Source organism: Anastrepha ludens, chromosome 2, assembly GCF_028408465.1.
Source record: "Anastrepha ludens isolate Willacy chromosome 2, idAnaLude1.1, whole genome shotgun sequence".
NCBI lineage: Eukaryota > Metazoa > Arthropoda > Insecta > Diptera > Tephritidae > Anastrepha > Anastrepha ludens.
Window position 1 is genome coordinate 44,934,298 of NC_071498.1, and position 15,123 is coordinate 44,949,420.

The 15,123-nt window shown below is 35.1% G+C and overlaps 2 protein-coding genes across 2 annotated transcripts in view; one reads left to right on the top strand and one right to left on the bottom strand.

The window, feature by feature from the left end:
- Positions 1-8,762, top strand: part of LOC128869940 (cytochrome P450 315a1, mitochondrial) — a 25,177-nt gene extending 16,415 nt beyond the window's left edge. The window contains exons 5-7 of the mRNA XM_054112541.1: positions 6,725-6,940; positions 8,350-8,565; positions 8,641-8,762. Of these exons, the coding sequence (XP_053968516.1) occupies positions 6,725-6,940; positions 8,350-8,565; positions 8,641-8,760 (552 nt within the window). The 3' untranslated portion in view covers positions 8,761-8,762. The remainder of the gene's footprint in view (positions 1-6,724; positions 6,941-8,349; positions 8,566-8,640) is intronic.
- LOC128869937 (sphingomyelin phosphodiesterase 4) lies at positions 8,251-14,182 on the bottom strand. The gene is made up of 11 exons (XM_054112537.1): positions 14,013-14,182; positions 13,613-13,912; positions 12,870-13,412; positions 12,536-12,804; positions 12,258-12,462; positions 11,858-11,961; positions 11,482-11,788; positions 11,301-11,417; positions 9,417-9,539; positions 9,235-9,343; positions 8,251-9,122 (listed from the first exon to the last, which is right to left on the bottom strand). Exons 1-11 carry the CDS (start codon positions 14,037-14,039, stop codon positions 8,929-8,931), a joined length of 2,298 nt encoding a protein of 765 aa, XP_053968512.1. The 5' UTR covers positions 14,040-14,182; the 3' UTR covers positions 8,251-8,928.
- Positions 14,183-15,123: the final 941 nt, after the last annotated feature.

Sequence of the window (15,123 nt, forward strand, 5' to 3'; positions counted from 1 at the left end):
AACTCTTTAGAGATATCATCCAATAGAGATATTCATCCAATAATTGTTGTAGTTGAGTATCTTCGAATTTTTTCGGTACCCCTACGCGATTTTTATCACTCACTTCGAAATTTCCACTTTGAAAGCGTCGAAACCACTCTTTACAAATTGTATTTGATGGAGCGTGATTACCGTAAATATTGATCAATATACGACACGTTTCAGCTACATTTTTCTTTAATAGGTAATAATGAAACATGACTTCCCGCAAATGCTGTGGTTTTCGGGACGAACGTAGACATTTTTGACGTCAGATAAAAAAGGATCTTTACGCTTCAAACCAATGTCAGCTACTGCGATCAAGACCTCACATATACACCTTCAAATCACCAGTATATTACTACGGCGAAGAAAAAAATAGTATCAGTAGCAACACATCTTTTACGAGAGCGGAAACTTATTCCCATACCCAGTAGTTTAGTGAAAAATAAATCCATTATTTTTGCGTAAAATTTCGAATTTGACTACACATTTCCCACCATACAATTTTTAGAGATATCTCAACCACAGTTCCACCTAACTGGAAATCCCGCTTGAATACAACCTTATCCTGTGAATACAACCTAACCCCTTAAGGGGCTATATACCTTGTGAGCCCGAAAAAATGGACGATAGTCATCATTTTTTTTAAATATGTTTTAGAACTTTTATTCAAATTAGGCATAGTATATCATACTGAAGGGTAACTCTCGAAGAATACATTTTGGTGTTTTTATTTTAAAACATTTTATTATTTATTGTTGATATCGCCCCTCCCCCGAAACACCGTTTTTTAGAAGAGGCTTGCGGGTCACGGCATGAGCAGCTCAACTGAAATCAAAAAAATTAAATGATTATTGTGGAAAAATGTTTTTTTGTGAATCTGAACGGTTTATTTACCCAAAAAATATTTTTCTCGATACGAAAACCGTTTTGCACCAAAGCGGTTGGAAAATTAACAAAACAAAACAAAAATAATTTCAGCGAATTATGCAAATATAAATATAAAAAGTGAACCGTTGAGATTCACGAGGTTGTTCGAATAATTAAAAAAATCGAAAAAATAAAAAGTTTATGAAAATCGGTCAAATAGTTTTTGATAAATAATGATCACCGCGACGGTAATTTCCAAAAAACACGACTTCGAGGTAATTGCGTCTAAAGTTTTGCGTGCACTTCATTTATGGACAATTTGCGCGCTTCCACGGTCTGTAACTTTCGTTCTGGTGCTCCGATCTTTATGATTTTTTGAATTTTAAGATGATGTACTTTTAGAATATGCCATAAAAAAATATCGATTTTTTAGTCCAACACAAGGTATAGGTATAAACTATTAGTTGATTAAACTAACTATTTTTTCACTTACCAGTCATAAACATACGCGGAAAAGTGGCTACTTTTTTACACGCGATTACCGGGAAAATCGTACTAGATACTTAAGGACATTATAAAATTATTCAGGTAGTTTCCAATTAGTTTGGTTATATGACATAAGGTGCGAAATCTAACCGTTCTTTAAGCTAGGTAGACAAAGAAAGAGGGAGAGACTCGAGAGAGAATGAGATAGAGATAGAGAGAGAGAGAGAAAGAGAGACAGAGAGAGAAAGAATATATATCTAAATAAATTCACAACATTTGCAGAGAACACAAATAGACAAAATTTACAAAAAAAGGAGAAGGATCGGCCGGTATAGATAAGCGCCGGACTCAACCGTGGCAACAACGCGCACTACCCCGAGCGTTTATCACTGGCACAAACGCAGCAATTCCAGGATCGCAGTAACGGCACAAATTACCGCAAGGCAATACCAATAAATCCGACGCCGGAATGGATAGCACTTTATAGTACGCACAAGCACTAGCCAGGAAACGGAAATAAGCGCTAAAAAGTAGGCACCAAAGAAATATAACGCCAAAAAGTAGGCACCAAAAATATATTTCCTACAAGTTTACACCAACAAACAAGCGCCAAAAAGTAGGCAGTGTTATTTCTCACTAGAAATTAGCAACCACAAGGAAAAACTCAGGAAAAATAGCCGAAAGTGTATCTAAGATATATACAGTGAAATTCCCCATTACGGACAGTCCTTATATCCGGACAGCTCCAATAACCGGACAAATTTTGGGCACACAGGTTTTTCATTCATTTTTTCATACAAATATCATCCTAATAAACGGACACTCTAATAACCGGACGCGGACAAGGTATTTCAAACCATTTTCATAAAAACATTTCTCATAAACGGACAAAATTCAAAAATATCACAAGCAAGCTTTGTTGTTCATTATAAAAATGAAACAGGTGATTCCCCTTTTAACATGTATACACTCATTCAAGTCCTGTGTTTTAAATTAAGAGTAGTTTTCCATTCAGTTTGTGAAGTTAGTTGCATGCGAATGGTTGCGTTCAAAGGTTTTCTCCAAATGGATCAAAATGTTTTCACTGAGGACAACAATATAGAAGTTCAATTTGACCAACAAGATGATACTATGGACATAAGTGATTCAGAAGATGAACTTTCAGAAGAAATAAGTGAGCCTAAAACATCATAGGATGAGGCTTTAAAACTTGTTGCGGGCTTGAAACAATATGCAAAAAATGACTATGTAGCTTTTCAGCACATTAAAAATATCGAGAGTCACTTTGAAAATGAACATTTTAAATTAAAGCAATCAAGCATTACCTAATTTTTTCAATCAAACTAGTATTGAAATGTAAAGACTTGTACAATGTATTGTACTTAATCGCTATATGTACATATATGTATTTATATGTAATACCAAAGTATGCAAATATTCTTTACTTCCAAAAATTTCTTAAATAAACTATGTACAATACAATTCATATGTGTGGTATATATTTTGTGACTTCATCCCTTATAAGCGGACATCTCCCATAGCCGGACAAAAACACTGCGACGGTGAGTGTCCGGTTATAAAGAATTTCACTGTATAAGGTATAGCTCTCTCTCTCCTTTTCCTCTACGCTCATCCATCGACACCTAAGAAGTTTCACTTCAAAAATTTTAAATTTTTATGGAAATTAACAGATTTTTCTTTCATTTTGTGCAAAGTTTGAAACTTTTAAATTTTTAAATTAAATAAAAAATAAATAAATACTCAAAACTTTGCCACACGTCGCGCTGCTTTTATCGTTGAACGAAGAAAAACTCTGAATTGAAAATGAAAAAGTGCTAAAGTTAACTTAAACCGTAACGTAGCTAAGGATGTGTTTGTGCCCAAGATAGCCGTGCCTACACTACCGGACCGGACTGGCACTTTATTTATTTACTTAAGCCTATGAATCGAAAATTCATCAGACTATTTAATACATACATATGTATGTATGTAGTGAGAAGGATTTCTCAAAACTTTATAGGGAATGCTTTATCAGAAATCGTATAAAATCCAAAACGGCAATTCCGGACCATTATTACCTATTTGTGGAATTAAATTTAAAATAAATTATAAAATTTAATTGTTAGGCTGCAGCCTATAATTTTATAAAAATTTATGGTGGTAAGAATTTTTGATTATCTCATTTAAACCGTTAATCTCATTTAGGATAATAATTGAACTTCGCTATGAAAGTAATGCAAGTAATTGCAGTTCTTAACACCAGGACAAATACAATTGTAATCGGAAAGTCTGTACTCGTATGCAATCGGTTATCTGCAATTCGCTTCCGACTGAGTTCCATTGAAATTTTCTGGAAATTGTATTGAAATTAACTCGGAAGTGAATTAGAAGAGCTGCCCGAATAACAGTTAACAAATTACTTCTACAAATGAAATTTGTTCAGGAAAGTTTGGTTCCTGTAAAGTTAAAAAACTGCCACTTTTTACTTCATATAGGAAAACTAAAGCAAATTTAAGGTAAAATAGGCCTCATATTTTTTGGTATAGCGCATTTGATCCGAGTTTACGGAAATGGGAATAATACCATAAGTCTTTGAAAATTAGAATAAATGACATCACCACCTAATATTTTGCATGCTAAGACCACCTTTCAGAAGCATGCACCTTCTGACTGACCTGTCCAATAGTTTTCGTGTGGCAAACTTTTGAAACAAATTCTTTTGAACATTTTCATAAAAATGGAAAGGAAAGGGAATTTCTTTTGCACCTTAAACAATTTTTTTGCATAATAAAAATACGATTACACAAACCAAACAGCCAATTATCGCATATAAGACCCCCTCGAATGTATTACGCGATGATATGATTAGACTTTATCAGTGTGGCTTCACTTTAGTAATTCAACGGCCGATCAGATAGTCACAATACAGCAAGTCCGGGAACAGACCTGCAAAAGAAAAGAAAGATTTGACCATCTCTTTGTCGATTTTAAAGTACGGTTTGACAGTACAAAAAGGAGTTGCCTATATGTCGCGATATCTGAATTTAGTACATCCGCAAAACTAATATGCGGATAGGTATACAGCCTGCAGATATGAACGGTAGCTGCAAATAAGTATTTATTTGCAAATGAAGCAATCCCAATAAAGCAGCGGGTAGGAATAATATGTGTGGGCGGTCTTGCCTTGGGGTATGACAAGATCTTCAAAAAATCCAGAGCGTGATATAATTTCCACTGGTAAGGTGAACAAATGCCGCCTTTAAATTTCACGTTGCAGCATCTTTATTTTGGTCAGCGACCGTCTTGTCCCTTAGAAATTATATTCCTCGCAAGCTATGGGTATATTCAGAAACGCATTATAAATGCGCAGTAATTGCAGCGCTGGCAGCACTGCCAATGTGACAAGTGTTGCAATTGATAGATTGGCAGTATTAAAATTTTTCCTGCAAATAATGCGCGACGTTTGATACAAAAATGGCGTTTTGGAACGCGATGCATTTGCAGTACTGCCATATTTGCATTTCTGAACGCATTGCCAACACTGCAAAAGTACGTTGCGCATTATAATGCGTTATTGAATATACCCTATACCTAAGATGGCAGCCCTACCTCTTGAATAGGGGTTCGAGCCTAACAACCTATTACTCCGAAATCACTGAAACCAGCAAACTAATATGGCTGTGTAAAATTACATTGCGCCTCCTTTTACTTTATATACTTACTAGCTTTAACCCGCGACCCCGCTCACGTAGGAGTAGTTTTGAGGGATTTAGGATATGTATATAAAAAAATTACAAACAATAATTTCATAGAAAATATTTTTTTATTAATAACAATAATATTATAATACCCGGCATCCCTTGCTATGCCTCGTTGAATAAAATCAAAACAACCAATCAGAAAAATATCAAGCAAAATTATTTTTATTAATTTTCTATCTCAAACCGTTTTTGAACTTTGCATTTGGGTCATAGTTGAACAGCTTATGCGGATTATGAAGTCTAGAGTGTGCTATAAATAGTGGGAAATAGGAAAAACTAAGATTTTTTAGATTAAATTTAAGCAAATATTCGATTATTAGTGACGAATGAGAGAGGTGGCGCGGCCTGGGGGCTGTGGGAAGGGAGTTCCATCATAAAAACATGCCTATAACCTTCATTGGGTGAAAATATGAATGTATAAAAATTTTTACGTCATTTGGTGTTGTTTCGTAGTGATGCGCGGACAACGTACAGATAAGTAGTTTAAATAAAGAATTCCATTACTCAAGATATTTTTTTAGTAACAAAGTTATTCAAAAAAAAAAAAAAAACAGGATGATTAATTCTGCGCCACTTTGTATTATACGAGTATAATCGAGTGATTGCAGTATAATCTTAATTCTTGAGTAAAATACTCATATAAGAAGAACTCTTCGTTATTTTTGAGCAAGTACTAAAATTTTGAGTAGGATGTTTGAGTGTAAAAATTAAATAAAAAATGATATTTTATCATTATTCTTAAGCGAAAAAAATAGTATTAAAAAACTAAGCATTAGTCTCAAAAAAAAATTTAAATTATACGATGATTGTTTTTTGATGCAAAAAAAGGACGTAAAATAAGAAATTAGAAAATGAAAGTTAGGCTTAATCAAATATTCAAATCTAAAATGCTTTACAACTGTTTTTAAACAAAAAACACCTAATTATATCTCAGTAAAACATTAAAATAAAATTAGAATCACGAAACTTGAGTAGAAAATTATAATAAAAAAATTATCATTAAAAAAATTTATTATTTTTAATTAAAAATAAAAAATATTTTTTATAAGCAAAAACAAAATTTGTACTCTTAGTCTGCTCAAAATTAGAAGATAATCGTTTGCACAAAAATTAATCACAAAAATCAATTTAAAAAATCTTTTTTATTCTTGAATAAAAATTAAAAAGTATATTTAATACCTTTCGTGAAGAAATTAATTAAAAAATAACAATTTACCCAAAATAAAAAACTAAAAATAAAAATCTTTATCAATATTACTGAGTAAATCATACAAATTACCCTCATTATTCTTGATAAATGTAAAAAAAACTGTAAAAAATTTCAATGAGCAACAAAAGAAAACTAACATTAAATGATGATAGTTTTTCTAAATTATTATTTAAAAAATCAATTTTCAAACAATAAACAATTGAAAAGATTTTACTATTTTAAGCAAAAAATAAGAATTAGAAAGAAAACAAAAATATCGTGAATCGAAATTACTATTTTTCTCAATTTTTTCAATAATTTTTATTCTTAAATTTTTTCCTTTGACAAATAATTTTGTTACTAAACATCTTTCGTAAACTATCTTTTACTGCTGCAGACAGCCTACACTACAGAATGGGCATTTTATCTACTCACCCAAAATCCAGAAATGCAAGAGCGCTTGGCCAAGGAAATGGCTACCAATGATGGGCGTGGCAATATGCTGGTACATGGTCTAATTAAGGAGGCAATGCGTTTGTATCCGATTGCACCATTTATTGGGCGCTACATGGCTACCGAGGCGAACATTGGCGGCTATCAAATCGAGAAAAATGTATGTATGTATAGTAATTAAAAAAAAAAAACAAACCCCCGTCTATAAATATGTGACTATATAGCCCAAGCTTTAATTGACTAGTCTGTTAGTTTTTATCCCGAACTACTTTTTTTTGCATGCAGTTCCATCTGTAAACCCCGAAAATCAAAAAACCAAAAAAAAATTAAATGGTGGAAATGGTTCAAAAGAATTGTCTCTGTTTTACAAGCTGTTGACATAAATCAAGAGTTTAAACCAAGAAGCAGAATCAAAATCCAGCTATTCTACTTAAATTATTTATGCGCGAAAATGAGTTTAATGTTATTATTATTCCTGGCTCTTGGCATATTAGTCATCATAATCAGTAATCAATTGAAAATTGGTTTAATTTTTTCCTGGTTTGGAGATTGACATGTGAAATAATGAAATTAATAGTGAAATTTCAGCATGGAACTATTTTTTTTTTTTTTTGTATTTTGGTGCCTAGTGCAATCGATGTTAACAGTAAAATTAAACTTCTGATGAGCCTTCAGTTGTGCACGTCAATTTGAGTTATTACGCTTAACAAATCTGCCGCCTTTAGCTCAACTTGAAGGGATATTTAAATTTCTATTTTCTTTCTATTAACCTAAAATAAAATTAAAAACGTATTTTTTATTAATTTGCGCAGCCATGAACATGTTATAGTAAATTTACCTTCTAACTTAATGCGAGTGCGTTCGTTTTCTCCTACTATTGCCCTTTTTCACGAATGAAATAGTGAATACATTTTTCTTTCGCCCTTTACTCTCTCACATATATAGGGTTGTTCAATAGGTGCGCTTCAACTTTTTTCCGATAGGGAGGGCGAACGACGCAATATTTTTTATTTTTCGCTTGTCATTTGTAAACTTCATTAGTATACATTTCATCATGGAACGCTACACACTTGAGCAACGATTGCAAATCGTGCAAATTTTTTATGAAAATAATCGTTCTGTTGGTGCTACTTTAAGAGCATTACGGCCATTTTACGGTCTATTTAACAAGCCGTCCCGTTTTGGGGTTATGTGAAGTCATTGGTCTACAGTAACAAGCCGGCGACGATTTGTGAGCTCAGAGCCAATATTGAACGCGAAATTGCTGGAATTTCGGCCGATTTATGCAAAAGAGTGGTCGAAAATTGGGTTCAACGATTGGACTTCGTAAAACGTGCGCGCGGTGGTCATGCAAAAGAAATCGAATTTCATACTTAAATGTATATGTTCAAACTCGATAATAAAAAAAAAATTTTTTTTAAAAAGTCAAACCGTTTGTGTTTTATTCAAAAAAGTTCAAAAGTTGAAGCGCTCTTACTGAAAAACCCTATATTTATTTCTTTCTTTCATCCACAGCTTCAATTTGTTAGTTGATATATGATTTTATATCTTTTTTTTTTTTAATTTCAGAGCCTGGTACTACTCTCTCTGTACACTGCCGGCCGTGAACCTACGCATTTCCAAGATCCAGAGACGGCGAAGCCGGAACGCTGGCAACGCAATGAGGAAACCGGAGAATTGCAAGAGGTGTTGCAAGCGCATGGCTCATTGCCATTTGCCATTGGCAATCGTTCGTGTATCGGACGCAGAATGGCCATGAAACAAATGCATTGCCTGTTAGCGATGGTAAGAACACAAAAACAGCTTTGTTTATATTTTGTGAGATTTAATCTGACTCTATTACGCTCTCTCTTTCTTCAGGTTATAAGTAACTTCCAATTGCAATGCAATAATACCAAACCGATTGACTGCAAACTGCGACTGGTAACAGTGCCCGATGAGCCGTTAAGGTTGGCAATAAAATCTCGTGACATCGCATAGCCTTAGACAATATACACATCAACACATATACATATATATGTATATATATATACTATTCTTTGCACTCAGTTTAGATTTTAAATACACACAAAAATGTTAAGAAATTTCAAATATAAAGGAGAATAAGGACAATAATAATTATGTAATATATCTATATAAATATATAAATTACGCACATAAAGCTAGTATAGTTATATATATAGAAAATATTAGTATAAAAATTAACAGTCCGAAGATGGGAGAGTGCCACAGGGAATAACCAGCAAGCATGAAAAATGTCATGAGCCCAAGCACTTTGTATGAAGCCAACGGACGTAGACAGATACGGGCGGGTAGACGTTCCTCACACAATTCACTGACACCTTAAAATGTACAAGTTTTAATAAGTGAATAATTAATTGTACGTGTAGTAGTTTAAAGTATTTAACATAAAAAAAATATATTTATGCTTTCAAATTTAGAAATAATGAGTACCTCTTGATTTGTCAAACCACTGTTGTGTCATGGGCGGGTACAGTAATTGGCGCGCAAATTTACCCACAAAATCTGAACGACACCATAACGCTTCAATTTCGTCACCAAACTATATAAAATGAAGATGAAAAATGTTAACGAATTGAATTATTTTCTATATTTTCTTTGCATGCTTTGCTTACCATCTCATTGATGCGAAAGGAAACCTTATGCAAAAATCGCACTAAAAATTTAACCTCATAATCTTGGATAGGTAATGTGGCGGGATCGATTGTCGCTGATAAATTCGCTAAATTACTTTGCATCTGAAATTGTAGGGGAAGAAAATCAATGGAGTAAATGTAAAAACAGAATCTTGAATGTACGCATTTCAAATAAAAACTTAGTTTTTCTTAGTCAATGCAAATCTCTTTCAAAGGCCGAAAAGCCAAACAAAGATGAAAAAATATCAACTTGCTTTAGCAGACTAACTGAATCAGGACTGTGATTTTCGGGCATATAGGAAAAAAAAATACAAACTCAATCGGACCAAAGAGAAAGATGTGTTAAAAGTGTCGGCAGTCGGTACTACGTAACTGGAACGACCAGGATTTACATCTGGCCAAGGATTGTCACTTCAGCAGCATTCCCCGTATAAGTATGGAGAATGTTTATGCTGCTACAACAAAAACAAGAACAAGTGTTAAAAGAGTTAACTACTTATGGTAGAATTTGAAGAGTTGACTGTTGCCGGGGCCTTTTCGCATATCGCACCCTAAATACAAAAGGGGCACAACTCAAAATTTTCCACACTCGAGCTTGACTTGTTTACAGTAGCACAGAAAACAAACTATGTGACATATCACGCTGAAATTTGCCATGTAAGCTTATAACAGTCCTACCAAAAAACAAAAAATTTATTTTTGCTATATGTCATCCGCGGACCGTTTTATTGATAACGTCTCGCTCATATTTGAGCACAAGGTACATTTTGAGTTGTGACCCTTTTGTATTTAGGGTGCGATATGATGAATATGTTTAAGTCTATGTATTTTGAATAAGTAAAAGTTAATCTGCTACAGCACGCTGAACGTGATTCTGTCAATGTTACGGAAGTTTGACATCGCAACTCGAGCTCCTCGTCGACAATAAGTGGTAGGTGGTCAGCGCAAACGTCATTCCATTCGCAAAACTTCCGGAAAGTTTTACATGTCTGTCGGTCAAAGTCATTACAGACCTGTCTATAGTCAGTCTCAGCTCCCAACCGTCTCGAGTATTTCTTAACTTTGTCGGTAATCTACTTTCTGTAATAACTTTTTCTGAAGACGACTCGGCTTATACGTGTCGACAGAGATAATTTCCCTTAAGTGCAAGTAGTATGCAACAGAAATTAGAAGGCATAAACATTCCCCATAAATGTTTAGTCAAAGCTGCTGAAGTTACAGTCCTTATCTCGAAACACGCTTTAAATCTTTGGCACTTGAAGCGACCACCTTGGCTCCTTGGCACCACAAGATCTACTGAGATTTCTTCGGAGGTCGGGTAGATTTATAGAAAACTAAAAAAGGAACCCGAGTGCAGTACAATTAACTTAATATTGTCTGAATGGTGTACTTACTAGCCTGTCCCGACAAAAAAAAAAAAACAAAAAAGGTTGCCCATTATTATCAACGGTGAAACGATTGTTCGAGGTTTGCTCTTTAAAAGACCGTTATTCAGAAACAGCTGATGGGCTTACGTCACTTGAGGTGTCAACCAATGACACTTCGCTGATATCTGAACAACAACTGGTTGGACTAGTGTGTGAATACATGTGAAAGATCGGTCAGAGCTCGGCTGCCGAATCTCCCAAGTGACGTGGCAGCCGAAGCTCCCCTTACAATTTTCTTTTTCATCATATTTAAAGAGCAAACTTTGTAAATCTATCATCCTTGAATATTATACACTGTTGTTGTTGTTGTAGCAGCATAAGCATGCCCCATACATGTACAGGGAATGCTGCTGGCGTGACAGTCCTTGGCCGGGCATGAATCCGGCTCGTTCCGGTAGCGTAGAACCAACTGTCATTGGAACATGTGAAGACTCACCTGCGTTGGTGTAACTTTTGTAAAATCCAAATAATCGCTGCTGTCATACGCGGAAAAGTTTAATGGTGGACTGCTGCGATCGTGTACTTGCTCCATTGTGATTTCCGACAGTCGAACCTGAAAGATTTATAAAGATTTCCTTTGCTAACAACTCACTGTATCCAATTAAACCAAGGCTTACATCAAACATAATCGATAATGAACGCACAGCTAAATCTAGTATATCTGGTATTTTTCCAATCTCTTGTAATTTCAACTCCGCCGGTGAGATGTCCTCAAAAAGGCTAGCAAACATTTTACGCAAAAAGCTATGCGACTTACGTTGTTCCACAATGTCATGCCGTATATTATCGATTTCTTGTAGAACATATAAACGTGAAATGCAAACTGTTTTTATAACTTGTTCAATTTCACATTTTACTCTTGGTCCAAATAGTGGTGTGTAACTTTCTTCGTGGAAGATTCCATCCCATTCACTTTTACCATGCCTGTAAATTGTAAAATAAATGTGTGAAGTAAAAATGAACGTAGCCACAAGTGGTTTATAAAGTAGTTACCTGGAGTAAACTGAATGTTTCCGCGGTGAGTCAATGCCGAGTTGACAAACGTAGGCTTGCTCCGCTTGGCAAAGCATTGTTGGAAGATTAGGCTGGCCGAAAACCTGAAAGATTCAAGAACTAATAAATTGTTGGTTCAAGTTGCATTGGAAATAGCTTCTACACATAACACCTTCACGTCATCGTAACAATATAAAATATTCCCAAAAATTTTCAGGAAAAACTGCTCCGGCTTCTCCGGTAATTTATACCCGACGAGAATGGGAATGATATTAGCTTCATATCTATTTTTTAGTTTGGTTAATAAAATTAACATCACGATTTACAAAACTTATTTTCTTAACTAAGTTTGTTTTCTCCTTTCTCCTTCCTCTTTTCTAATTAACTTTTCGCTACTCACCTTTACCAATCTGTGCAGCATGATGACATTTCTGAATGAAGTGAAATCCAGCCGTTCAAAACGGGGTAATATGTATACAAACACCTGCGTATATATTACCAAATTCTCCGCTATGAATGTGCTGAAACGTTGACTTACTGCTACCTCATTGCCGGTCGTCATGCCACAAACACCGCTAGTCGCAGGGTTAACATTCCCACTACCACTGAAAAAAAAAACAACCAAAAACATAAAATAAATAAGATTACATTGAGAAAATATCTATCACAATTACTTACTAGCAATTGGTATTTTGCCCATCAAACAAATAGCGCCAAGGTTGTATATAGCTCAGCCATAGCTCCAGCACCACCGAAAGTGAGCTATCCAGTGGCCAGCGCCCTATAATGCTTTTCAAAAATGGATATATACGAGTTTTGATCATAGGATGCGCCAACTTGCGTAGTATAGCCATAGGAGTGTGATCCATATGCATTGAATTAGAAAATGTGTGTACTTGCTTCACGAGTATGCGTACTACTCGTATAAATTCACTGCTCGGCAGATCCTAAATTGTATATGTTATTAATATAAAGATTAGAAATATCGTATACTTGTTCCACATGAACATACCCGCGCCTCATCGATGTCGTAACGCAGCCATGTATCGACGAAGAAGTGCAGCACTGATTCGGTGCGCCAGGAATGCGTTCGCGGCGACTCACAGCTTCGTGCGGCCTGTACCGCCGCTGCAGCTGCCGCCGACGTAGAAGGTGCGTCGGTCTGGAACAAACTGGTGTTTGTTGGTATTTTCAAATACTTTGGCGAACGTTGCGGCTGCAGCGGCTGTACTGGCTGCAACGGTTGTGGTGCCTTTACCGATGTACAAATATTTGTCGGATAAACGATCGCATCTGGATTACCCGGCAGAAAAGTGCAAAGATATTCGGCTGTTAAAAAGAAATAAACAGTTTTCATGCGCTCATTGTGGACTTGCAATGCAGCTGGATACATTTTGTGTAGCGGAAATGTTGCATGTATAACAAAGTGCAGCATATAATAGTCAAAGGCGTTTAGCAAGAGAGATGTAACTTGTCGTCGAAAAGGATCGATGTTCACTAGGTCCGCGTAGAATAGTGAATATTGCCCAGACTGTATCATCTCGCTGACTTTGTGCTGAAAATGGCCGAATATATGAAAATAGTTAATTGACATAAATAGTTGAGTGTAACATAAATTGTATGCCCTTCACTTTCTGTTAAAATAGCGAAAGATGCTTTTCCAGTGCTTCAATGAACTCTACCGTCTTTTGCACTCCGCAAAGTTATAAAAATCAATAACTCTAAGTATTTCGGCAAAATGTATATACCACTCACCGGCAACAGATCTAAACTGAACTCAAACTTAATAGCTTCGTTGAGTAGTCGGTAGCACAGTCGCAACATTGATCCCATCGGCGAGAAAAAATCATGCAGTATGTCGAAGCACATTGGTGAATTCTCTTTTGTGGTTGCACGTAGACCCCAACCAAGACCGCCACTGCCGATGCCAAACACCGACTGTACAATACCCGGGAAAATATCCTGTAATTCACGCAGACTGCAACGCTCAAACAACTGTGTTAACTCCACGCAACGATCCGGTATAGGATAGCTAAACAGCTCCATAATGCGATTCTGCAAAACATTGAATGCCCAGTAGAACCATACCAAATTGAGGTTAATTTGAATGTGCATTTGCATATTTAGGTGTGATATTAATATTTATTGCACTTACACCAAGATTTTCGTTGTAAAACGCCATTTTTGTGGGTTTGCCTGTTGCAACTTGTACAAGGGCAATATAATTTCTTTCCACTCGGTTTGTTTACTACCAAAACGGCGGTAAGTTTTATCGCTGCTAGCGCTTCTGCCGACAACCGGCTGCACTTCTACCTATGCTACCAGATGTGACGATGAAGTAAGTGTTGTACGCAATATTACAAAAATAAAAGTCAAAGGGAAAAATAGAGGGCAGAATTTTTTTATATAAATTTTGAAAACAAACTTTTGATAACTAAATTTGGAGGAGAAATGTGATACGAATTATTATAAGTTTTTAGTCAATACTTTTCGCACAATAACCATTCAGTAGACCAAAACGGAGATTGGAATATCAAATGTTTTTGAAAATATTTCGTTCCATTCTCTAGCTCTACACGGACACATTGACGCAAAATAAACAATGCTAAGCATTCACTTATTATTTATAATTTTTAATTATCACATAAATATTTATTTATTTTTATTTTATTTTTTAAAAGCTTAAATAACAATAGAATTGCTAAATAAACTAAAAGATAACGCAGCGGTATATATTTATTGGAAACTCTTCGAAACTTGGAAATTACTTATTTTGTTTTGTTTTTCGGTCATAAATTTTGCAAACAAACCACACTGCTTGACAGATAGCACCAGTGGAGTGGAGTAGCTCAATTTAAATTATAAGCGAGCTTGAATATTCTTTTACATGTTATTTGCAAATTAAACTAGACCCTAAACTTACTAAAAAAATTTAGATGCAAATGTGGACCGCTAATTTAGAGCTTGAGGGCTTTACAAAAAAGAATATAACCTTCAAATGCCTGTGGTCACAACCATTATCAAGTCGGCCGAAATATGTAAATATGAGATCCCAGCCTTCCTAGCAATATCTGTATTATAAAGTTTTCAATTAAAAACATATTAACTTTTGAAAAGTATGTAGAAAGGAAAGTTTTTCCTCATAACGCAATTTCCACGTATTGCTTGTGATCGCAGATAACCTACGATATTGATCAAAAGATGGGAATTGTAACAAAAACAAAAGCCCATATCCAAATCAATATACATATGTCAGACACAATGTG